This window comes from Hippoglossus stenolepis, chromosome 15 (assembly GCF_022539355.2).
Source record: "Hippoglossus stenolepis isolate QCI-W04-F060 chromosome 15, HSTE1.2, whole genome shotgun sequence".
Classification (NCBI taxonomy): domain Eukaryota; kingdom Metazoa; phylum Chordata; class Actinopteri; order Pleuronectiformes; family Pleuronectidae; genus Hippoglossus; species Hippoglossus stenolepis.
This window is the reverse complement of record NC_061497.1, coordinates 10692889-10719865: the sequence shown is the minus strand read 5'-3', so window position 1 is coordinate 10719865 and position 26977 is coordinate 10692889. Positions and strand designations below refer to the sequence as shown.

Here is a 26977-nt window from a genome sequence, read left to right as displayed (position 1 = left end):
TTTAGTTACTTTTTAGTTACTTTGTACTTTTAGTTACTTTTGTACTTTTTGTTACTTTTGATTACTTTTGTACTTTTAGTTACTTATGTACTTTTAGTTACTTTTCGTTACTCTTTAGTTACTTTTGTACTTTTAGTTACTTTTGTACTTTTAGTTACTTTTTAGTTACTTTGTAATTTTAGTTACTTTTGTACTTTTCGTTACTTTTTAGTTACTTTTGTACTTTTAGTTACTTTTGTACTTTTCGTTAGTTTTTAGTTACTTTTGTACTTTTAGTTACTTTTGTACTTTTTGTTACTTTTTAGTTACTTTTGTACTTTTAGTTACTTATGTACTTTTAGTTACTTTTATACTTTTCGTTACTCTTTAGTTACTTTTGTACTTTTAGTTACTTTTGTACTTTTCGTTACTTTTTAGTTACATTTGTAATTTTAGTTACTTTTGTACTTTTCGTTACTTTTTAGTTACTTTTGTACTTTTAGTTACTTTTGTACTTTTAGTTACTTTTTAGTTACTTTTGTAATTTCTTACTTTTTAGTTACTTTTGTACTTTTAGTTACTTTTAGTTACTTTTGTTTATTCCTGTTAATTTAGTTACTTTTAGTTACTTTGTACTTTTAGTTACTTTTATGTTACTTTTGTACTTTTAGTTACTTTTTAGTTACTTTTGTACTTTTAGTTACTTTTGTACTTTTAGTTACTTTTAGTTACTTTTGTATTTTTAGTTACTTTTTAGTTACTTTTGTAATTTTAGTTACTTTTAGTTACTTTTGTACTTTTAGTTACTTTTGTACTTTTAGTTACTTTTTAGTTACTTTTGTACTTTTAGTTACTTTTGTAATTTTAGTTACTTTTAGTTACTTTTGTAATTTTAGTTACTTTTTAGTTACTTTTGTACTTTTCGTTACTTTTTAGTTACTTTTGTACTTTTAGTTACTTTTGTAATTTTAGTTACTTTTTAGTTACTTTTGTACTTTTAGTTACTTTTTAGTTACTTTTTTACTTTTAGTTACTTTTGTATTTTTAGTTACTTTTGTACTTTTAGTTACTTTTTAGTTACTTTTGTACTTTTCGTTACTTTTTAGTTACTTTTGTACTTTTAGTTACTTTTGTAATTTTAGTTACTTTTTAGTTACTTTTGTACTTTTAGTTACTTTTAGTTACTTTTGTACTTTTAGTTACTTTTGTAATTTTAGTTACTTTGTACTTTTAGTTACTTTTAGTTACTTTTGTATTTTTAGTTACTTTGTACTTTTAGTTACTTTTTAGTTACTTTTACTTTTAGTTACTTTTGTACTTTTCGTTACTTTTTAGTTACTTTTGTACTTTTAGTTACTTTTAGTTACTTTTGTACTTTTGGTTACTTTTAGTTACTTTTTACTTTTAGTTACTTTTGTACTTTTAGTTACTTTTAGTTACTTTTGTATTTTTCGTTACTTTTGTAATTTTAGTTACTTTTAGTTACTTTGTACTTTTAGTTACTTTTTAGTTACTTTTGTAATTTTCGTTACTTTTTAGTTACTTTTGTACTTTTAGTTACTTTTGTACTTTTCGTTACTTTTTAGTTACTTTTGTACTTTTAGTTACTTTTGTACTTTTAGTTACTTTTTAGTTACTTTTTTACTTTTAGTTACTTTTTAGTTACTTTTGTACTTTTAGTTACTTTTGTACTTTGTTACTTTTTAGTTACTTTTGTACTTTTAGTTACTTTTTAGTTACTTTTGTACTTTTAGTTACTTTTTAGTTACTTTTGTACTTTTTGTTACTTTTTAGTTACTTTTGTACTTTTAGTTACTTTTGTACTTTTCGTTACTTTTCGTTACTTAGTTACTTTCGTACTTTTAGTTACTTTCGTACTTTTAGTTACTTAGTTACTTTCGTACTTTTAGTTTAGCAATGTTACATTACGTTGCGTTATGTTATGTTACGTTACTCGTTGACATGCTACGTTACGTTATATTCGTGCGTGGCGTGGCTTGCGTGGCGTGACGGCGTGGCGTTACGTCGATACGTTGCGTTGCGTTCACATGCGTTATGTTCTGCTTACGTTACGTTGCTATGCGTTACGTTACGTTACGTGACGTTACCTTGCATTACGTTACTTTCCGTTACTTTCCGTTCCGTTACGTTACGTTACGTTACATGACGTGACGTTACGCTGCATTACGTTACGTTACTGTACGTTACGTTACGTGACGTTACCTTGCATTACGTTACTTTCCGTTACATTCCGTTACTTTCCGTTACTTTTCGTTACTTTCCATTACTTTTCGTTACTTTTCATTACTGTTCGTTACTTTTCGTTACTTTTCGTTACTTTCATACTTTTAGTTTAGCAATGTTACGTTACTTTCGTACTTTTAGTTACTTTCGTACTTTTAGTTACTTTCGTACTTTTAGTTACTTTTAACTTTGTTACTTTTAGTTACTTTTGTAATTTTCACTTTTTAGTTACTTTGTAATTTTAGTTACTTTTGTACTTTTAGTTACTTTGTACTTTTCACTTTTTAGTTACTTTTGTACTTTTAGTTACTTTTGTACTTTTCGTTACTTTGTTACTTACTTCGCATTTTAGTTACTTTCAGACTTTTAGTTACTTAGTTATTTGCGTTTCTTTTAGTTTAGCAATGTTATATTACGCTATGCTATGTTACGTTACGTTACGTGACGTTGCTACGTGACGGCTTACGCTATGCTATGTTACGTGACTTGACGTGACGTTGCGTGACGGGACGGACATGACGCGGACGCTACGCCACATTACGCCATGCTACGCATTGCACGCATGTACGCATGCTACCTACGCTACGCCACGCCACGCTACGCCACGCTACTGACGCCAGTAAGCATGCTACTGACGCACGCCACGCGCACGCTACGGACTTGCATTACGTTATTTTCCGCTACTGTCCGCTCCGTGCTACGCCACGCTTGACGCGGACGCTACGCTGCATTACGCCACGCTACTGCACGCCATGCACGACGCTACCTTGCATTTTCCGCTACATTTGCTACACTACGCTACTTTCGTTACCGACGAGCACATTACCTACTTCCCTACTTTAGTTACTCGCTATTTTCCATTACTTTTCCTTTTCATTACTGTCTGCTACTTTTCGCTACTTTCATACTTTTAGTTTAGCAATGTTACGTTACTTTCGTATTTTTAGTTACTTTCGTACTTTTAGTTTAGCAATGTTACGTTACGTTGCGTTACGTTACACTACGTCACTGTACGTTACTGTACGTTACTGTACATTATGTTACGTGACGTTGCATTACGTGACGTTACATTACGCTACGACGCGGACGCGGACGTGACGCGGACGTTACGACGCACTCCATGCTACTTACTGTTACTTTTCGTTACTTAGTTACTGTTCGTTACTTTTCGTTACTGTTCGTTACTTTTCGTTACTTAGTTACTTCCATACTTTTAGTTACTTTTGTACTTTTAGTTACGTGACGTGACGTGACGTGTGACGTTACTTTCCGCTACGTGATGCTACTTTACGCCACGCGATGCCACGCCACGCATTTTATGTTACGCTACGTTACGCATGCTACGCACGTAAGCACGTTATAAAAGAGGAGGGAGGAAAGATTAATAATGAATTGTGTGATGTGCAATTGATAGCGTGGACCGTAATGAGCAATTAGCAGGCAAGGATCGACATCGCGTGACGGAGGCAGGAAGTGAAGCGTTTATCCTTGCCGCAGTGCGCAAAACGCATGCAACGCAGAGACGTGTGCTTGGTTTATTTATTTTTTTGGACGGACAGACGGACGGATTTTCGTCCGTCTGTCTGTCCGTATTTTTTTTTTTTGGGACGGACAGACGGACAGATTTTCGTCCGTCTGTCCGTATTTTTTTTTTTCCGGACGGACAGACGGACGCTCCATATATTAATATTAGTGCAGGGTCATGATCAGTGTGATAATTATGTTGTTGTAACATTGTCCAATTGACACAAAATTGCTCACGCTTACATCAGAGCCCCTACTTGAACAGATATTAGTCTGGCAACAGGAAGTAAGCTTTGTTTTACAACTATCATTCAATTTACATAAAATTTTCACAGTGTGATGTGCAATTGATAGCGTGGACCGTAATGAACAATTAGCAGGCAAGGATCGACATCGCTCGACAGACGCAGGAAGTGAAGCGTTTGTTCTTGCCGCAGTGCGCAAAACGCATGCAACGCGGAGACGTGCGCTTGGTCATTGATCGCTCTCTCCACTAACCGCAACAGGCTTCAAAATGCGTGTGCTCGGGCCCATTAGTGCTACAACGTAGCCCTAGTCTCACCTTACCTATCTTGTCCTATTTTATCTTATCTTATCTTATACTATACTATGTAAAGATTATTGCAATTTGCAAAAAAAATAATCCCAGTTCTTCATTAATCTTATAGATGTAACTCAAAATGTTTCTTTTGTGAACTTATATCAATTTATATTTAGTCATGAACATTTAAAGTTGCAGAGAGAGACTTCCTTTAGGAGGGTTTAGTCATATTATCCACATGGAAAACAAATGCAACACAACACATAAGAAGCTTTGCACACTTCTACTCACACACTGTACCTGTGTGTGCACATCCTCCCTAACAAGCACCCACACTGATCTCTTGCTGTCCCCCTGAGCCCGTTGAGGCCGCACTGCTGCACATGTGCAGACTCAGATATTGTGAGCATGCAGTGACTTGGCAAACTCAGCTACAACACAAATCTGCCACAGTGGATCCAGAGGAACAGGGGGTGAGGTGAAATACAGCCAAGCGGCTTTGGCTCCGCTCGCTGCAACTCAATAACTGTCTGTCATTTATCACTGAGGAAAGCACTGACATTAAATCCAGGATTAAATCTACTCTTTCATTAAAACCACTGACATATACAACAATGGAAAGCCCATTTTTTTTAAAGGCCAAAAGAAAACATTCGCAACAGCTTGGAAGCATAAATGAGCGTGTTTAGAAGGAAAAGTCTGCACAAAAGAAATCAATGCAACAACTATTTCTAAATCAATCTAACAAGCTCCAAATTGCTGAGTGGTTGCCACAGATGACACAGACCTCCTCCACACAAATTAGACAAATGAAAAGTCATCTGACAGCAGATTTTAAATTGAACCTGCGCCGACTCTGTAATGAGCAGTGGCTGACTGGAAACACACATCGAGCTGTTTTGTTTTTTTGAACTGAATCGATTCAACGTGCTGCTCAATCACGGACTGCACAATCACCTTGTTGACACCCTCAACCTCATGATTGTGATGACACAGGTTTGAGGCAGAGGTCGTGACACCAATCAGAGCCTGAGGCGAAGGAGACGAATTTCCACATCTGAATGCAGAACACAGCCACTGTGGGAGTGCTGCTACAGAAATGTGATCATATGAGCACTGCTTGATGAAAACAATTTTTCAGAGCATCATATTTATTCATACATTATAATGGAACAGTATTATTGTGATTTTGCTTTTTTTAAATGAGCCTAAAAGTAAATCGGTGACGTTTCAGCGATGATGTAAATGTGAGTTAGTGTAAACAGGAATTTCAGCTCCTTTTCTCCACGTTTAAAGAAAGAGCAGGAAGTTTAAAGACCTTTCAAACAAGCTGAGCCTCCAGAATAAACCTCAACTGATTTATACTTTTAGTATCTGTTAAAACATTGTAAAACATCGTCTCATGCAATAAATAAAGCAACTACTGCAACATTTAGGCAGAAGTGGTCGTTCACCTCCTACAACCGGTGCAATTTCAGTCTAAAAACGTTTTTTTTCCAGACTCATAAAATCATGTCATTTTAAACAATCTGTACGAGTTTTGACATCCTCTGGCCTTAACCCTCTGGGACTGTCACGGTGACCTTTGACTGAAATCTTACCAGTTCATCTTTGAATCAACCGGTCAAAAGGCCACTGTTACCTTTGACCACTCAAATCTAATCATTTCATCTGTGTCCAACTGAACGTTCATGCCAAATCTGAAAGGATTCCCTTGAGGCTTAAGATAACACATTCATAAGATAAGATAATCCTTTATTCATCCCACAGTGGGGAAATTTGCGAGGTCTCTGTGACCTTGACCTTAGTTCAACCATCAGTTCATCTGTGAAAGTCTGTATAAAATATGAAAAGATCCCCTGGAGGTCTTCCTGAGGTATCACATCACGTTCACAAGGAAAAGACCCTTTTGTTTGGTCTTGACCTTTGACCTTCGACCATCAAAATCTAATCACATCTTCTTTCCCTGAAGGTTTGGACCAATTTTGAAATTACATGCGGACACCTGACAGACAGTATAACACAGGAATAAAAAATATAACATAATTCAAAGTGTATGAACTCACCAGACGACTCTGGCATCATAGATAACCTAGAGCGAGAACAAAATAGATTAATTAAACACAATGTGGAAAAGTCAAAGCTACAAACAGGTTGATTCCCGAGGAGGAAAGCAGATCTCACCATGATGAGCGCCAGTACAGAGAGGATGTAGTAGGAGGAATCTCTAAACAGAGACCACCATGTCAAAACCACTGTCTGAGGAGTGAAGTTAAAAATGTTAGTGTTCATTCTCTGTGAGATCTACACAGAAGATGTTGGTAAAAACATTTTGTTTAAAAATCTACCTGGCCTGCAAAGATCCCACTCAGGCCAATGATGACCAGGATGTTGAAGACGGCCGATCCCACGATGGTGCCGACGCCGACGTCTCCTTTAGTGATGAAAACACCTGCGGGTGGGAGACACAGAGGGACAGGGGGGAGAGAGAGAGGGAGTCAGATGTGTCCATTCAGTGTCTCGCTTTGTTTGGTTTCAGATGAGATAAAAATCACTGCAGCAGTCTGTCATCTCCTGTCGGATTCTGTGGGCAGCTGTACAGACACCTGGCAGGCACACACACACACACACACACACACACACACACACACACACACACACACACACACACACACACACACACACACACACACACACACACACACACATACAAAAGCAAAACACGCACACACACACAGACCCTTTAGAGGACATTACATCGACTTACATTGATTTGCTGGAGACTCACTGAAACCTAATAATTACTAACTGACTAATCCTAACCCTTATTCTAACCTAACCATAATCTAATATTAATATTAAACTTAACCCAAACCTAAATCTAACCTTAAAACACGTTTTCACTTTAAAATGTAATGATTTTACATTACAGGGACTTGATTTTGTCCCCATAAGGCAGACAAGTCCCCATAATGTGAGTGTGTATACAGATTTGGGTCCCCACAACGTGAGTAATAGCTGGACCAAACACACCCACCCACACACACACACACACACACACACACACACACACACACACACACACACACAAACACACACTAGACTATAGAGAGGGGGTGAAAATCAAGTATGTAATTGGGGTTATAGAAGTTCACTTGAATTGGACTTTGCTGACATCTCATGGATGAGTCTGTTACTGCAGAAACTACAAACAAAATGTATCTCTTTAAATCTGAATAAGTAAAAATTTATTATCATGAACTAAAGTAAGTACTCTCTAAAATGGCTGAGCTACCCACCAATGAGCGAGGTGAATAGCTCTGGAGCAGAGCTTCCTGCCGCCATGAATGTTGCCCCGGCCACATCTTCGCTGAGCTGCAGGTTCTGAAAGATAAAAAAAACAGACCATAAAAAAACAAATCAAATAATGACCTGTTGATTGAAGAAAAGTATATTCGAAGGCAGGTTGATGCTCACCTCAGATATTTTCTCAAGGGAAGGGACAAAGTAGTCTTCACACACGATGGCCAGAGCGTAGAACATGTAAATGGCCTGTAGAGTTGTTGAGCACAGATCAGAGAGTGGAGGGACACACACACACACACACACACACACACACACACACACACACACACACACACACACACACACACACACACACACACACACACACACACACACACACACACACACACACACACACATCCTGCCTCTGTTTGTAATATATCATGTCACATATGAGCGTAATGAGTCGAGCATGTAAACAAAAAGGAAAAAAAATATCAGGCAAATATTGTGTGAAATACTCACACAGAGCGTATGAAGCAACACAGCCCCTTTCCTCCTCTGCTCCTTGGTAAATATGTCCTCTGGAAACTCGTGGATGGCTGTGGGAGGAGGGCGGACATGGGGAGGATTTGAATATTTCATTTAGTTTTCAGAGTTTTTCCATTTCCTTTTCTAATTAAAAACAAACGTCGATTTTGGCAGCTGCAAATAAAATAAAAATCTGCCTAAATGTAACGTGACATCACTTCACTGAAAAAACACTCAAAGACAAATGGATGCTGACAGGTTCAAATGATGTGAGTCACAAAGTCGGATGCCCTAAAATGAGCAAATGCCTGCAGCAAATGCCTGCTCATTTTCGGGAAAATAAATCCAGAATACAAAATGTTTCCCTTAAATTTAGGGAACATATTACACAGTTGAATTATTTTCTCTCTATAAGATGTTGTTTCTCCTGATCTCTGATATAAAGCTTTATTTTTAAAAGATGTTTGCTTCTTTCATTACATCCACTCATTTCAAAGTGAACGTGCAGATAAAAAATGGTGTTATCCGCCTGTTTGTCACATTTCAGACGCAGCAGAAACCACAACGTCTTGCAGACACAGTCTTGCACTCAAGGCCGAGACAGGAAGTGAGGTCGAATCGAAAGTGGCAGCTGCTTCCTGTTCTTCCTCGAGTGTAAAAGATAAAGAAGACTGTTGATGACAGCTCAGCCTCCCTCTGCTCCCAACACGTTACCAGAGAGAGAGAGAGAGAGAGAGAGAGAGAGAGAGAGAGAGAGAGAGAGAGAGAGAGAGAGGTGCAGCTCCAATTTACAACTCGGAGCAGAGCTGGGTGAATTTAAACTACGGGGGAGCACGGAGCTATTTATAGCTCCTGTGCTGTGTGAGACAACAGTGGGTCGACAAGCACACAATAAGCACAGTGCAGCCGTCACGATGCACACTGTGGCTGCAAGGAAACTGAACAACAGACTGCGTGGATTAAGATCGGGTCCCTTGCGATGAGGGATATGAGATTTAATCTTTGACACTGTGGTGTCAGAGACGGAGAGGAGGAGGCCATATGGTCCCGGGGAGAGGACAGTGACTTGGCCATGTTCAGTCGGAAAATGTAAATGTTTGTGCACCACTGTTTACACATGTGCTGCCTGCATTCTTACTACTGCTTCTTGTGTGTCAATTTTAAGGCCTGCAGTAGGAGTGGGTTTGTGAACGCGGGCAGGGCCACCGTGCCTTTGTCTTCTGATCGCTTAGTCGACTCGGGGAAAAACCTATTTCATCCGTGTGCCAGCTGTTATTGCAGGGCAGGGCTCATCCACTAAATCATCGAGGCTTAGCATGTAAACTTTCTGTCATCTTATTGCACAGAGCAGAGCTTGAATGTGAGGCTGCCCTGTGTGCGTCTTCTGAAGCGGCCTGTCACGCTGATCAGCTGTTGGACATCTGTGCTCTCTCGCTCTCTCTCTCTCTCTCTCTCTCTCTCTCTCTCTCGCTCTCTCTCTCGCTCTCTGTGATTCTATTTCTTCCACCCTCTTGTTTGGCCTGTGGCGTCCTGTCTCACAGCCCTGGACGACTCCCAGCGTCCTCTCTGCCCCAAAACACAAACTCCCAGGTTCTGCAGTAGGTGGAAACACAGGGGCTGCGACATGCAGCTCAGATGGACGCTTTGAGGAGTTGCTCTGGTGAAGGCAGTTGCTATGGAGACCCTCTCCCCGGGGGCAGCTTTTTTTTTTTCTTTTTTTTGATGGGTGGCAGTAGGAAGCCAAAGGCAAGGCGATTGCATGAACAGTGAGAAAGGGGGGAGGTGAATTTGTGTTTCCCATGGTTGGGGTTTATGAAAAATGAAAAAAAAGAGAAGTGACAGCAGCTCTGGACCGTAATGTCTAAAAATATTTATTTTTCCTCACAAACCCTCAGGAGAGGTCTGAGAGAGCGGGGGCCGAGAAGATACACAGGGACAGAAAGTGCGTACTGGTTTACTGAAGGCTGCTGGACAGGAATGTGCCTTACCAAGACTGTTGCGCTGTGGTTTCACAACACAGAGCCACAAACTGAAACACACGCGCTGAAGACAAATCGCACATCTGCAACTTCCAAAATCAGGGATTTAATCCAGATGGGATATCATCTCGACACAAGCAGTGATTTTGAAGTCAGAAGTTAAGCGGTGAGACGTCACTCTGTGCTCAGACCTCCAACATTACTGCTCCTGGTGTCTTTCCTCTGCCACGATCACAAACTGCTCCCACAACTCCTCCACCTCTGATCTGCTTCTGTCTGTCACAGTCGTCTCATCAGTTCACGTATCTCTGTTTCATTCGAACTTCTCCATAACCCACAGGTGTACACAGCTCTGTTTATTTCCTGAACCTTTTCAAACAGTCGCTGCACTGAAGCTGCTGCTGTGGCGTCTGCTCAGACATGAGGAACATCACTTCCTGTGCAGCAGAGAGCACAAAGAGGGTGGATGTGATGAGAGAAGCTTTAATGAACTGGTTGAATCATCGTTCACTGATAAAAAGGTGAAACAGCAAAGAAGAGACAGATTTCTTGAGCACGATCGCTCAATAACTCTGAGAATTGTGCGTTTTTACATCCTCCTTCATTTACAAACACATCATTGGGTTTCACGTGATGCTGCAGCTGTGTGATGACTTGATCTGGTGATGTAGTCGGTGTGAGGCAGCATGTGAAGTGACAAACTGCGTCAGTAGCAAGTGAGAACATCAGACTAAACTGGAGAATAACCAAACAACACTTTGTCACATTGTTGAATTAGGCCCCGTGGTCTTTGTGTTCCAATCCCAAGTTGACAGGTCTGAGTGCGTGTGTTCACACCTGACATTAAAATGTGGCCCCACTTGTGTCTCGTGATCGGATCTCAGATCGGAGCTCACCTCCAAGCTGTGTCGTTTTTTACGCAGTCTGAACACACAGGTGTGTCCGATGTCACTCTGTGTGTGTGTGTGTGTCTGCACGAGTGAGGCAGGTATCGATCATGTGGTGATCAGTGTTGATAATGTGGTTACAAATAAATTTAAAAAAAAGTTTGATTCATGGTGAAAGTGGAGGACGTCAGCTGAGTAGTCGGTCCTTCATATGTGGCCCAGGACAGATTTGCGTTCACACTCTTAAAAGAATGTGGACACTTGTGGCACAGACCACCTCCCAATGTGCTCTGACGTGATCGTATCTACATCCGACCTGAGTGCGTTCACACCTGTACTTAGACCTGTCCACTTGAGATCGGATCACAAATACCACATGTTAATACCGGGTGTGTACGGGTCCTTAGTTTTATGTGTGTACTGGGTGCCTCGGTTTTAACAATAGATGCTAAGATAGATTTTAGATCCATTGACAGCTAGGCGCACAGTGGAGCACATACCACACACACCAAGGCCCAAAGGTCTCCTCAAATTCAATCAAGCTGCTTCAAATTCCACACACACATAGATATCAGTTCTCTACATGTGCCTAATCTTTCCATCAAGATCCATTAATTATTCCCTCGGAAAAGTGTGAAATCTAAAAACCCACCCAATCTCTCAATGTTAAAGAAATTAAAAAATCTGAATTTCCTTTAACGGTAAATTGTACAATAGAGGAGAGATGACCAATGATATATATATCAAACCATGTTGATTCTTTCCCAGTTTAAAAAAAGGCTTGAGAAAACTGAATTTGAACATCTTGTAAATTACATGTTAACATAAAGTGGATTAATGTGAAGTCAACTAACACTTTATCTTTTACATTTTTTAATCCCTAGAGAAAAAGAACGATGAAGGAAACATCATCTAAAGTCCGGGCCTGCAGGGGAAGGAATTGACGATTGGTTTTAATTTACTCTCGTTCCCTTGTGCCTCCTGATTTTTCAATATCCAAACCTGCTGACGGCAAAGTAACAATTATGAGTTGTTTATATGACTTATTTATTTGTTTTATTGAACTTTTCCACGAAGAGGTGAATATATAAAAAGAAGCCAAGTGTAAATTTGACTAATGCATCTGCTTTTAGCCGGAACACGCTGAGTGCACTCAATAAAACTTTATTAGCTTTTAGCTGCGGCACCACAACATTTATTACCCCCACTAAGGAGGTTATGTTTTCACCCGTGTGTGTTTGTTGGTTTATTTGTTCGCAGGAAAACTACTGAACCGAGTTTCACCAAACAGAGAGGAGGGATGAGGCCTCGGAAGAACCCATCACATTTTGGTGCTGATGAAAAATAATGGATGGATTCAGGAATTATTTTTCACTTTCATTGTTTACAATGTTTTATGAAAAATAAATCATTTAAGTTACCAGGCTACCTTTTTTCTTTTATATTACTACTATAAGAAGTAGACGATCCTGTGTGGGTCTGTTCAGCCTTGGCAGAGGAATGTGCTCTACTGAGTGCCATTCTAATTATAAAACACTGTTGCCTATTTCAAACAGCAGCTGGGCATTAAATAGTTTGTTTTGGTGTGAGGTTGGATATTACTTATATCAAAAAGAAAAGCAGTTTTCTGTCTTGTATTACCTCAGGTTATGTTTTTTTCTACATTTGTTTCCTCTTTTTATTTAGCAGGATTACACCAAAACTAAAAATGCTGATGTAGATCCAGGACATTGTGAAATAGGATGTTTTTCAACATTTTCATTGATTACTCAGCGGAAAATGAATGGATGAATGGACTGATGTTTATGTGTGTGTGTGCAATTCGGTGCAGATTAAATCTGTATCCAGTGAATCTAAATGTGGTCTCATAAGGGGACTGTTGGGCCCTGGTGGAAGGGATGAACTTAAAACTATATGTGTAGCACTGTTTATGGTTGTTTCACAGATTCTGTTTTATATATGTATTATTATTGAAGTGCAGAATAATGGTACATGTGCAGCAGATCAGATCTTTGAGTAGAAGGTGTGCTGATGTCTCTCTGAGTCAATCTGCTGCAGGAGGCCTCAGTGCCGGTGAATGTGGGCAGGACGGAATAATGCTATCGACCTGGAAGTCGGCAGGGTGTCCTGGAGTCAAGCTACGGTATCGACTGGCACACTGAGTCAAGTCGTATCATGCACCAACCGAACTGCCGCTGGTGTATCCATACACACACACACACACACACACACACACACACACACACACACACACACACACACACACACACACACACACACACACACACACACACACACACACACACACACAAACCTCTGCAACACTGCTGCATTTTACATGAGGAATCAAAAAATAAATATTTCATCCAGGTGTGTAATGTAAATTCAATTATGCATTTGTTCTTTGATTTGCTTTCCTTTGAGGCACTTTGAATACGACGTTGATGAAACGACAGCAGGGCTTCAAACCGCACCAATCACCTCGCCCGTCAACAAACACACCGAACACCATGTTACTCCGGTGTGACACAAGTGAACGCAAAATCTGATGCAGCCTAATCGTACTCAGACAACACCGTCACATCCTCAGCCTGGTGGACAAGGATAAAATGAAACGTACATGACAAAGGACATTTTTTACTTATTTTGGTTGGTGGGCAGAAAGCAAATGGGATTGAGCAACATCCAAACTCTGCTCAAAATTTTCCAAAACCTCAAGATTACAAATTAACTGCTGTTTGCTTTGTGTGCCATCCACAATCTGTCTGTTCCCGTAAAAGTCCGACACCATTCCAGGCTCATTTGTGTTAGATTATCCGCCAGCTTCTCTTTCTCAACGCCGTTCCAAAAAAAACCCCCAAAAACACGACAGTGGAAAAATACTATTCTCAGCTGAGTGTCGCCTGCCAAAATAAACATCATAACATGCCTCAGCAACACACGAGCCATTTACTTCATTTACATTATTCGGATTAATTCACCCACTCCTCCTCATCCTCCATCTCCTCCTCGTCTATTTTTAGTTCTTTGTACTTTTAATGCTTGAAAGACAGAATTGTCTGGGTTTCAAAATTTAGCATTCAGTTGCCTAGCAACCGCAGCCTCCGAGGCTTGTCAGCTGAAGGCGGATCACACCGTCTCCATCTTGTTGAGAGGAGTAGGGATGAAAAGACAGTGAGAGAGCCTGTGGCTGGACGCTACTGTGCAATCCCCAAGATAATATCCCCCGAGGTCCGGAGCAGGCTTTTAATCACACTACAGATTATGCAATCACTGTCAGACGGCCTGCTGAGGAGGAGGGCGGCAACCTGAGCCCGGAGCCGCGCTCACTGCTGCGCCTTACACTACCTGTTCAGCCTTTTGTTCGCCTTGCACGTCTCCGGAGTCTTACCACGGGGGAAGTACTCCGCTTGTGTCTTTGTGAGAGATAACGAGGAGCCTCATAAAGGTTAAGTGTGTTATCAGGTAGCAAAACACAAATGGCTGTGCAGACCAAATGGAGCGATGCTGGAGAGATGCACCGATTCTCATTGTCATTTTTCTCATTTCATCTCATTTCTCGCTCTCAAGTGTGGAAGAACCCCCCACACACACACACACACACACACACACACATCTCTGATGTAACATCACAGATGAGGATGTGTGACAGCAAGACAGTGAGGTGTCTGATCAATTGTCCCCTATGAGTCCGTGTTCCTGCAGAGCTCCGCAAAAATATAAACTATGTAATATCACAGAGACGCGGAATTACTTTTCTAGATCAGATTATCAGAACTTAGAGTGGTTTTAAGATTAAAATGGCTTAAGAGGAACAAGGTTTGGTGATAAAACGATGAAGAGAATTAAAACTGACATCTATGGTCACACGGTGGATAAACTGACCAAGTCACAGCCAGGACCTCCAAAATAAATAAACCTCTTGATAAAGTCAGTAATAAAATTATTCCAAATTACACATTACTCACATAAAAATAGAAAACCCCGCCTGTGCCCGTGTTATATAAACCTGTTGTGAATAAATTAAGTTGCTCTGACATGTTGATCTTTCCCGACGGCTGTGATGAAAAAGACAAATGTGAGAAGTTGTGCTTCACGATGAGTGAGAAACGCAGAAATGATCAGACACTGGTCCTCTACCCAAATCTATTCTTAAAATGATTAAAATGATTCATTGTGTGGGTAAAATATTCAGGGTTGCACTCTCCTAACACGTTATTTGCACTTTATATCATTAACATTGACTTGCATACATTTCTGCCAGAGCTGAACAATAACCCACACAGTTCTTCATACAATGCTCCATTGTGAGTGACAACCCAATATTAGCAGAGTCATAAAGTAAATGCAAATGATATGAAGATACAGAGTCGAATTCTCCTAGAAGGGGCAAAGGGTTTTTCTTTTCTCTCTTTGTGCAGCATTGTTATTTTATCTACTCCGTCTCATTATCTCCACACAACAATAAAGAGATTTCCTCCCCGAACTGAATTTTTAATAATAAAACTGTCAGCTGTGATGAATGCAGCTCATGTCAGCCAGCCAGCTAATCAGCCTGGGAAGCACAGAGGCGCAGGTCTGATTATGTGCTGTCGATTGGCGGCACGGCTCGGGGATAATTTCACAAAGATGCCAGTTGGAAATCTGTGCAGAATATTCAGGGTGCGACCAGACTCGAGAAGCAAAGGCAGGTGACTTGTATCCCGCTAAAAAGAAAAACAGACCACCTTAAAAACACCTTAATCGAATCTGACTTTTGTGCTTCATCTGCTCTCTGAGTTTTTCAGTGCACAGCCTTGACAGTGACGACACACTCCTGACAACCGGCACAATGCTTCGTCCGCATGACCTTTCAAGTTCACCTGCAGGGGGGAGAGGCAGAAATCTCTGGTACACTCCGCCCTCCTTGTTTACCTGCACACACCGCACACACTCACACACATGCACGTGACATACTCTCTACAGCACTTCCTCACCAATACCACGCTCGCCATGCACCTTTTTCTGGCTGTGTGCGCCATTCCAAATATCATACCATGAATTGGACAGTATGACAGTGTAATGCACTCATGCTGCAAGAAATTCGACTGTACCTTCATGGGGGCTGATTCACAGGATACATAAAAAACAGACATCTTTGAAAAGACGTATAAAAAAAAAAAATTCGCAATATCACGTTATTCTGATTTATAGATGATCTTATCCACAGCACCCATGTCTACACTGAATGATGAATGATAAGGTAGTGCTGCAGACAGTCTGGGGGCGGGGGGGGGTTTGCTGCTCTGTCCTGGAGGAACACAGACGTGATCTTTCTGGTTGAAAGCAGAGTGACTCACCTGCTCGGGGCTGATCCAGGCTCTGGTTGTCTGACTTCTCCTGCATCAGCCTGCGAGTCCATCGCAGCGTCCCGCCGTTCACGCCTGGCCGAAGAGCAGAAGATTCGGTTTCTGTTGGAAGGAAGAAAAAAACATCGGGGTCGTTTTAGTGTAAAAAACAGTTTCACACACTCCAGCTTTAGAAACTGTGGTTTGATTGTTGTTACCTCTGCCAAGGAGGTTATGTCTTTTTCTGTGTTAGTTTGATAGTTAGCAGGATTACGCAAAACTAACTTTTGGTGCAGATCTGGTTCAGGGAACAGATGCAGGGATTTTGTTTTATAGTTCATTGATCTTGATTAGATAAATCCGTCCTGTTTAGGGGACTGATATTTATGAGTGTGTGCAAGTTGGTGCAGATCCAAATTAAAATCTGGATCTAGTGAATTAATATGTGGTTTCAAAAGGGAACTGTTGGGCTTTGGGGGAGGTACGAACTCTACTAAGTGCCGTTATAGTTTAAGCACTGATTTTTTTGTATTTATTGGTTTAGTCAATTAATTCGTTGATTGGCAGAAAAATAACCCCCCACTGCTTCGCTTAATAATCGTTTCAGTAGCAATCAAAACATACATTTCTTATTTTGAGAATTTTGTACAATTCTCCACCATCATTAAGAGTCTCAATTATCCCCTTTTTTCTCCGTCTCCTAATTGTGTCTCCAGTTATTCTGGTCTCTAGTTGAGCGAGGGCTCAACAGACTGTAGTTTCATGTTTCTGGCCACGGGAGATAACAGCATGTTCAGTAATTCACTCCATGCCGCCGTCAGCTGTCCTGAGCCATCAGCACTGAAATCTTTAAAAGGTGTGTATTTCAGCTCCATGCATTTTATTCCTCAGTAGCTAATCTCCGTCTGGCTTCCAGTTTTTACAGCTTTACTAGGCTGACAGCTGAGGAACTCCCCACAGATAGAGCTGTCTCATCATCTATCTCATCATCTCTCCTCCGTGGGGGGAGAAAAATACACATATTCCCCCTCTGCTACCCAGAGATCCTTCCACCGAGGGCCCGAGAAGATAGCGAGACGGTTATTACGCCCTGCACTACACAGGGGCCTTTTATTTATGAAGCGGCTTGGTGCCTGTGTCTGATGCATTTTGTGATTGCCAGGCGCTGTAGTGTCTCTTTGTAGCATGCAGCTCAATGAGCCTGTTTGGCGAGGGCAGTGGCCGCGGCTGAGAGGAGACGTGAAGGCTTTCATGTTGAGGCATCAAGAGGGGCTCGACACGTATGAAATTCAAATGGGTTTCTGCCACAGATGGCTCTGCACCACTTTCACACATCGAACCGGGGTGAAGCCTTCAACACCTTCAACCACATCTTGTCTCATTAGAAAAAGCTGAAATAAAATACGTGATTATCTTTCAAAAGTTTCTTTTTTCCCAGATTCAGTTGATTTAAGACACTTCCCATGGTGTGCAGAGGTAACAGAAGGATCAGTGATGAAAGCTGATGAAATGTGGTGTTTGTGTGGAAATATCTTAATCCTGCCTCCACGTTCCTCAGCATAAACACGCTGCTTGAACGAAGAAAGGTAAGTATAAATACCATCATGTTAGGTATAAATAATATAAACTACAATTCATCTCTCTTCACATTTGTAGCTCTTATATGTAGAGCACAAACCTCCACTAAGACACATCACTCCCCTGAAAGTCGATCAGACTGCACCAACTTTCACACACTATGAATTATCTTGATTTATTTTATCATGATCCATAAATTATTCTCATCCATATCGCATCCTTCCGCCAAGTTTTGTGGTAATCTGTCCAGTACTTTTTGTTTAGTCTTGTTAACTAACAAACAAACCAACTAACAAACAAACCAACCAACAGACAAATGCACATGACCTCTTTGGCAGAGGTAATAAAGAGCACGGGGAACTGGCACTGAAGCTCTGTGCCACTCATGTATTCCTCGTGTTGTGAAATGCATTCATTGATTTGTTTGTAGTCTTAACACATGGACGGAATGACACGAGCTGAAAATCATTGTAACTTTTTTAACTTTCCGAGGTCTTGAAGAAGAAACCATTATTTGAAGGAAAGCCCGAAGCCATACACACAGTAATCAGCTCCATTCAGAAGACACACACACCACTGCTGCCTCCTCTTCCGTCAGCAAAAACAAGACATTTGATCCCATCAATCACACATCGACTGAACAGACCGGCTTCCTCACTTCTTACCCCAAACAGGCTCAGTGCCTCCACAGGGACTCAGTGACTGCAGCCTGTGGTGGTGAACCTGTGTGGTCTCTGACTGGGAAATCCTCCACAAGCAGGTTGCACACGGCTGCATCTGAAACATGAATCTTTGGATATTGCTTAATGTAAAATAAATATCTGTATCTCAGTCCAACATTTTCATATAGAAAACAGAGCAGTCGTGCAGGTCTCTCTGTGACATTCACACCGAACGTTCAGTCAGTGTCATGTTGCAGTAAACACAGAGGATGAGCTTTGGATTTGACCTTAAATGGGATCAAACCGCAGTAAATATCTGAGCGTAGACACCACCGAGTTCAAATAGTGAAAAACCAAAGCTTGAAAAAGGATTATGACGCGGTACGATCAGGTAAACGTTCTCCTATTAATGTGTAAATTAATATAACCAGTTTATATTCACTGCAGAGAGTTTGCACATCCAGCTGCAACAATTACGTATTCATACTTGACTTGATTAAATTTTCTTTTTTTCGTCAAACCAGTATTGATACTAATCTGCAGTGCATTAGAAAAGAAAAGTCAGACCCATTATTCTGCAGCCTAATGCTTCAACGATTCAAATTAATTTTCTCCCTCATCAGTCAACACTCAATACCCGACCATGACAAATCCAAAATTGAATTATAGAAATGTTTGATAATTGATTGAGACAAAAAAAAGAATATCTGTTCAGACCCTTTGGCCATGATCGCTGTGTCCAGTCTTCTTGGATATGACGTGACAAGCGTTGCGCACCTGGATTTTCTGTCCTCTCAAGTTGACTGTGGGCGCAGAGCCGTCTCTAAGGCTGCAGAGATGTTTGATTGGGTCGATGTCTAGTCCGAGGTCCTGACAGTTCAATCTTGGTGTCATCAAACCAGAGAATCTTGTCTGAGAGTCCTTGACGTGCAAAATCAGCGCAGCCCAGTCTGAGTGACCATCAGGTGATTGTCGCCTCTGTTACCAAGGCCCGATTGGCCAATCACTGAGCTTTTTGCAGGCAGTCGCTACGACCTCACGACCTGGTTTTTGCTGTGACACTGAGTGTCAGCTGAGACACCTTATAGAGACAGGAGTGTGACTTTCAAAACCACGTCCAATCATGACTGTACCACGAGTGAGCTGCAATTAAAGAGGGTCGAGTGAAATGGGAGATATCTGAGACTAATTCCAAGTGTCATGGCAAAGGGTCTGAAAACTTATGTCTATGTAAGATTTCAAGAATCATCAAAAAAAAACGATCAAATTGTATTTGTATAGCCCACATAGGGCACCATCCTGTTTTCCTGAACCCGCAACTTAAAACATACAAACTTCAGGGAGAGTCAGAAATGAGGGATCCCTCTTCCAGCACGGACAGGAGTGCACAGAGAAGCACCACATCAACAAAATAACAATACAACTAGATATCGACGGTAGATTTAGGGGGGAAATATATTGATTTTAGCAGAAATCTGAAACCGCGAAGGTGTATGAATACTTTTGTTTGTCACACTAATGAATCAAACTGGTGCAATCTCGTGTGTATACGCTTCCAGACCAATAGACTCACTGGATGGATTCTACATAGTAGTAGTAGTAGTGGCTGTAACCATTTACCTTGTATTCTAACAATGGGCAACATGACTGGATGTGATAATAACCCCACAGAGGATCATTCGCAACTGATCTGCTTCCCTCAGCTCTACAGAGGATTTTAACAAGTTTAGGCACGTATTTTTTATTTTTGGCTCTGATAAAAAACCACTGCACACGACCTCCCCAGCACCAAACTGGGGACAGACAAAGCAACCAGCCACTGAGCACAGCAGAACATTGAAGAGACAAAGAGACAGAGGTTTCCCACAGTGGGGACCAAACACAGCAAGAATGGCACTTAAGAGTGGAAACCTCAGCCAAGGCCCAGATCTCTAATGAAACCACATTTAAATTCATTAGATCCTTATTTGTATTTTGATCTGCACAAAATTCACACTCGTAAATATCAGTCCCCTAAACATGCCTGATTTATTTTCCATCAAATAAATTACTTTCTCAGAAACCAAAGAAAATGTTGAAAAGAAAGTAGGAAAAAAATTACTTGATTCTCTCCCGTGATCCAGATCTGCATAAAAATGTAATAACTTCTTTCCTGACCAATTAAGCATCCTTCCACTAAGTTTCATGATAATCGGTCCAGTACTGTTTGTGTAATCCTGCTAAATACCCAGTAAACCAACAAACAAATAAACAAACTGACAGAGGTGATGTGTCTCTGCTCAATGTGCAAATAAGCCACTACTGGCAAACACATTTGCTATATTTGCTATTTCACCTTCAGAAAAATAATATGCCGATGTACGTTTACAGCTTGTTCCCACTGCTCTCAGGGATCCCAAATAATGTTATTCCAGGTTTAACATTAAGTTCTTAAAAAAAAAGATCCATGTGGCATTTTGTGTGCTGACAAACACAGATGTGACGTCCATGGGTGTGACAGCTGTTCGACTCACTGCTGCCAGACAGCCATCTTGGAAATAAAATGTTGTTAGTAAGGCTTTAAACTATCAATCAAGCATTAAACCTCCCTTATATAAAGAAAAAAGGTCAAAAAGTACAGAAATAACAAAAGCTTTTCCTTGCTGCTTCTGTCTTTAGAGAGTTTCTCCTACTTCTTCACTGCTTTCAACCATGTTTGTTGCTTTTTTGGCAGTGGATGCTTGTACAGTTTGTCATAATCCTTTGAGAGTTGATGGTGATAAAATACACTTGTAAACAGTTTGTGTTGGTGTGTCACTTCGTGTTGTTTTACTAAATCTGACTAATATTGATATGGCAGTGTTCGGGCACAACCATAAATAGTCATACTAGGCCGTGGTATTCGGGATGCTACAGGATGTGTCATATTTTCCGAGTACATTGCGAGCGTAACCTGCCTGTCGCCATTACAAACAGCAGACCACATGCTTCGCCCAGAGCTCTTACATGGTTTAAGTTGAGCGGCCTTGGTCTCGGTTCAAAAAACCTCTTCTGGTTGATGGCACACTCATATTTTAAAGGTGAAGTATAAATATTAATGACACGGCTCATTCACCAGGACACTCTTCAGCGAAGGACAGCATCCTGCAATACCAGGATGAGACCGTAACGTGAATCAAAACACTGCAGATGGAACAAAAAGTTCACTGCTTCAAATCTTCACAGCACGCGCACACACGCACACACACACACACACACACACACACACACACACACACACACACACACACACACACACACACACACACACACACACACACACACATAGGATTACGGGGGAAAACTGAAGCTGCTGAAGAGTGTGTGCGACAGTGTGACCACATCAGAAAAGGTGATGAGAGGATAATGAGCTGGGGGAAGGGTGTGTGTGTGTGTGTGTGTGTGTGTGTGGGTGTGTGTGTGTGTGTGTGTGTGTGTGTCTGTGTGTGAGTGTCAGAGAGGGTCGCATAGTGAAGGTGCGTCTGGTCATGGACTATGATAAAACCGATGATTTGTGTGACATGAACTAACACCACATGTCCTTTTATAGATGGTGCTGTTCTTACTGTGTCAAGTTCAATGTTGCCGTGGGGATAGAGGAGGAATCAGGCCGTGGGGAAATCAGAAAATCGGGATAATGTCAATCATGTGTATGGCATCGGGTTATTAATAGGATGAAATGACAGTTACCGTAAATAATTTCAAGATAAATAGAATTCATTTATATTCGTCTACGTTTAATAAGAATTTATTTGGCAGAATGAAAAACACATTCTTATTGTAAGACGCAGAAATATAAAAAGGGACAAGACGACAAAATCCATAACGCGCCCAGTCACACAGGGCATCAAATCAACGCCTGCTGAACCTGCAACAACCAAACTGAACTTATAATCAGCGAGCAGATTTATTATACGCCACAAATTGGGTGTGATTTATGTAATCAGCAAACTGTCAGATTCCTGCAGAGAGAGCCGAGTAAAAATCATGAGCAGGAGGACAGAAGCTGGCAGACGGTTAGAAGGCGTGTTAGAAAATAATGTAAGTAAGGTTTGAATATTCAAACGCTGTGTTTCAGGTGAACGGTTTCATCACTTTGAGGATAAAGCTTTGCTTTAAGAATAGCTGGAGAATCACACCTTGAAACCTTTGCACCTACTTATCTTACTTTTATTATGCTATAATAACATATACGTTCAACCTACAAATGCATTCTGATGGAGAATTTGGGCACAGTCCATATATATATTCATATTTAAATCCATAGGAAAGAGGAATTTGAGATCAATGGACAAGAGGGGAGGCCTATTAGAGATTTTGCTGCACTTCGTGTTGTACTCTGCATACATGGATCATACAGGTGAGATATTATATAGATGTTCACGGGTAATATAGCATACATATCTTCTTACATACAGCATATATATCTTCTTTTTTCTTTACAGTTTCATTTCTCTTAAGATTTATTTTATATAAATGGTTTTGCTTTTCTCTCTTTCATTATATGATCTTTATATATAAGGTTAAAATATGGTTATTTGTAAATTATGACCTCCTGGTGGCTGCACCTCTTCTCATCCTTCAGGGCAAACACACACATCAAATGTATAAAAACAGATTCCTATGATGCATAAGATGATAAATTGTTTTAAAATACTTTTGCCTTGCTGTGTCGTTTATGTTCCTGTGGCTAGATATAAGAATGTATAGGATTAAAATGACTGGGCGCGCGCCGCATGAGAGTCTATATTAAGGTCTCACCTGGTGCCTGGATGACCTGAGCGAGCCAAATGACGGCGAGCAGCCCGACTCCACAGCAGCAGAACCGCTGGAAGGGCCGCCGGTGCCTCGCAGCAGCTCTCATTCCTCAGCCGGCCGCATATCCACCAAGAAACATCTGTTGCTCTCCGGCTTTCTCACACTTGTTCCACACTTTGTGTCCGCGCACAAGCCTCCTCCCGGCAGGGCAGCGGGGGCGACAACAGCAGCGAGCGACTTCTCTGCCAAGTTGAGTTCTAAAAGACAGGAGAACAAAAACAACAGAAATCCCCGCTGGTGTCAGGGACCAGCCTGGTTCTGCTGTCCGGGCTCAGAGCAGAGGCCGAGCCGCTTCAGTGCGCCGAGCCTCCGCCTGGATCATAGCGAGGAAGACGCGTAAAAGGAGCTTTGTGCGTTCATGTGCTCAGACTGAAAGGTCGACAGCAGTGAGGTGCAGCCACAGGAGGCGACATGCTCTGAGCTCCGTGCGCCTTCACTCCCCCTACCTCCCCCTGCTCCCACCGACACCTCCCCTGTGTGGCCACCAGGCGGCGACAAACTCAGGAAACTTCGGTCAGAGGACAGGAACAGAGGTGCGTGTAAGTGGTTTTGTTTTCAGCTCTGTTTGTTTGTTTGTTTGTTTGTTTGTGATCCAGATTATTGAAAAACAGCTGAATGGATTCCCATGAAACTTGGTGGAAGGATGTGGTATCTATACATATGGGCAGTGGCGGATCTAGGAGTTTTCTAAATCAGGGGCCATAAAGGGGCCCAATTTACCATGGATGAGTCCTGATGCGCTTAGGTGCACATTTAAACCATTCCTGGTTTTCTGTTTGTGCAAAGCCACACATCGATGAATATTATTGGAAAAACACTCCATTACAATTAAAAGTGTCCGTCGTCTCATTTCATTCCACAAACAGTTACTTATAATTTGACAAACAGAATCAGATGTGAGTTAATGTATTAAGTTCACCAGTCCAGTGCCTGCAAATAATCATATTAACCAGATCACACAACAGTTATAATGAAAGCTGCTTCATATTTTACATTCATTTAGCATTGGGCTGAACGGAGCAATAGGGGCAAGATCTACTATAAGATGTGCTTTTGATTGAAATGTTTAGAAAAATATTAAATTGATCATATAGATAGTCAGCTATCACAAGTACAACATGAAACCACTCAGCAGGGAGACGGTTTCTAAGTGATTCAACATTGTGAGTCATCTGGTCAGAGATGCTAAAACAACATCACTCACAGTGTAACTGCATTTCACTGAATATTGACGGTTGTGTTGTACAACAATGGGGAAACAAAACAAGAGTATAATGCAGATGAATAAACACCAGTTACATCACAACAGACAGTTACATCACAACAGACAGGTCTGCTCGCAGAGTGCTGCATGACGACGCTGTTCTCTGAAACATGTGGATGGAACCTGTTCTCACACAGACACTGAGATCCGGCCGCTTTCACGAGCAGATGATTTTTAAACCTGTAAGTTCCACTTCCTTACTGCAGCTGAGCTCGTCTGATATTGAGTGACAGCTCCTCTTTTCCCCTGCAAAATACACCTGTGTGACGCATGGAGACACACATATATATATATATGCTATAAATACAGCTGTTGTGTTCACAGCTGGCAGTCTGACTGCCAACCCTGTGATTAGTGGATGACCTGCTCTGCCTCCAGCTCCACAGTCACCCTGCTCTTAAAGACCCTCCATGTACTGTCTGTTGGCTGCAGAGAACAAAGCAATAGTCACTCACCACAATATCTTGTGTGTATCGTTACCTTAAAAAAAACCAACACATTGTGCTTCCAAATTAAGCATTGCCTAATTTGAATATTCTGAAAAATAATTTCTATTCATGTTTACTGCACTAGTTGTGCAGTAAAAAACTTGACAGCTTACCCCAATGACTTAAAATACCCTTTAATGATTTAAAGTCCAAGCTCAAGTTAATCTTCATATTCCAACTTTGAAAAATAGTAGTTTCTTCAGGAGCATGGGATTCAAACTACAACATCAAAATAAGTAATAATAATACATTTTGTTTACAGGCGCTTTTCACAGCACTGAAGGTCACCTTACAAGACATGGATAAAAACTGAACAAAAAACAATGTATTAAAATGATCAATAAAATGAACAGTGAATAAAACTTGATGTAGGTTGGCCAAATGGAAAACGATCAGACTGAATATGCCAGTTTAAAAAGATGGGTTTTGAGCTGTAAAAAAGTAAATAAGTTGAATATTTGAAACATGCATTTTTTCTATCTGTGTTTAAAACTAGACAGTGTACCCTAAAGGTGCAATGAAAAAAACTCCCATGACTTAAAATACCTGTCAATGATTTAAAGTCCAATAGTTTATTCAGGGGCAGGGGATTAAACTACAACATCAAAGTAAACATTAAAAACATAAAAAGCTTCTAAAATATATAAATGTCCATGAAGGTGTGAGTGCAATAAATGTCTTAGTTACAATATACATTATACAAACATATGTATAAAGTCCTAATGGCTCATAATTTACATATATTCAAGGTTACTAAGATGTGTTTTGCGATGTGTGGGCGGGTGTTAGAGTGTTCAGCCTTCTGGGAAAGACACCAACATGCACTCTAGTTTATTGACTATGGTACATTCATCAGGATCCCAGGAGTCAAGGAGTCAGTCAGAGGAGCAGAAACAGTGCTTTTTGATTACGGAGACTATCTATACTAGAGGGAGAGACTCCACTGATTCTCTCAACTGTCCCACTCACGCTTTCACCCCTGTCCGTTTGTTTGTTGGTTGATTTGTATGATTGTTTGGACGGATTTCCACTGGGTCAGAGAAGAACAATTAAATAATGGTCTGGATCTGGATCAGGGGGCAGTTCCAGGGATTCTTTTTTGTACTTTCTTTAACTTAGTGAGATAAGGCTTTTAGAACATTTTCATAGATTTTCCAGAGGATAACTTTCTTATTAAAAAAAATCTGGCATTTTAAGGGAACTGATATCTATGAATGTGTGAAATTTTGTGCAATTTAAGGCGACTGTTACCGGAGGTATCCGTTCTACTGAATGACATTCTAGTTAACCCTTAACTCTAATTTAACACTGTCTCCATATAACAAATAGTGAACTAACTGGTTATGGTAACACCATACCAGGATGGAGTGTATACTGTCTACACTGATACAAGATGGTGATTAAGTCACCATACACATTGTATAATAAAGTATGATGAATAGTCCAATCCTTTGCTACAATCAGCAATGTTGTTTTTGTACCTATTGTTGATGACGATGTGATGATTCTAGTTGTGCATGAAACTTTGTTTGTGGGGTTTATAGATGCTTCTAATTATATTCTGTTGGGCCCACTTGCAGGAAATGTCCACCCTGACTACAAACTAAATATGACGTTATTATTATTATTACTATTATTAACAAAAATAAATGAGTCGGTGGCAAAAATGGCTTGATTCCAGTAGAAACAACGTAAATCAATGACATACAGACCTTTGGATTAATCCTCGTTTTGACAAAAATAAATCCATAATAATAGAATGTAGTAAAATATGTTACATGCTTTGCAATTGATTCTATAAATCTTCTTTCTCTCTCTCTCTCCGCTATAAATTCTTCAGTCTTATTGTCTC

The 26977-nt window shown here is 40.6% G+C and overlaps 1 protein-coding gene and 1 long non-coding RNA gene across 2 annotated transcripts in view; one reads left to right on the top strand and one right to left on the bottom strand.

Moving 5' to 3' along the window:
- LOC118121938 (sodium/potassium/calcium exchanger 3) overlaps positions 1-23817 on the bottom strand; it is a 37211-nt gene extending 13394 nt beyond the window's left edge. Inside the window, exons 1-8 of the mRNA XM_035178222.2 lie at positions 23317-23817; positions 16310-16420; positions 8099-8175; positions 7766-7840; positions 7588-7672; positions 6637-6740; positions 6473-6547; positions 6355-6380 (exon numbers count right to left, since the gene is read on the bottom strand). Coding sequence (XP_035034113.1) covers positions 6355-6380; positions 6473-6547; positions 6637-6740; positions 7588-7672; positions 7766-7840; positions 8099-8175; positions 16310-16420; positions 23317-23419 — 656 coding nt within the window. The 5' untranslated portion in view covers positions 23420-23817. The remainder of the gene's footprint in view (positions 1-6354; positions 6381-6472; positions 6548-6636; positions 6741-7587; positions 7673-7765; positions 7841-8098; positions 8176-16309; positions 16421-23316) is intronic.
- Positions 8925-12391, top strand: LOC124854851. Its single transcript, XR_007034858.1, has 2 exons — positions 8925-9193; positions 12231-12391. It is a non-coding gene; the product is annotated as an uncharacterized LOC124854851 (long non-coding RNA).
- Positions 23818-26977: the final 3160 nt, after the last annotated feature.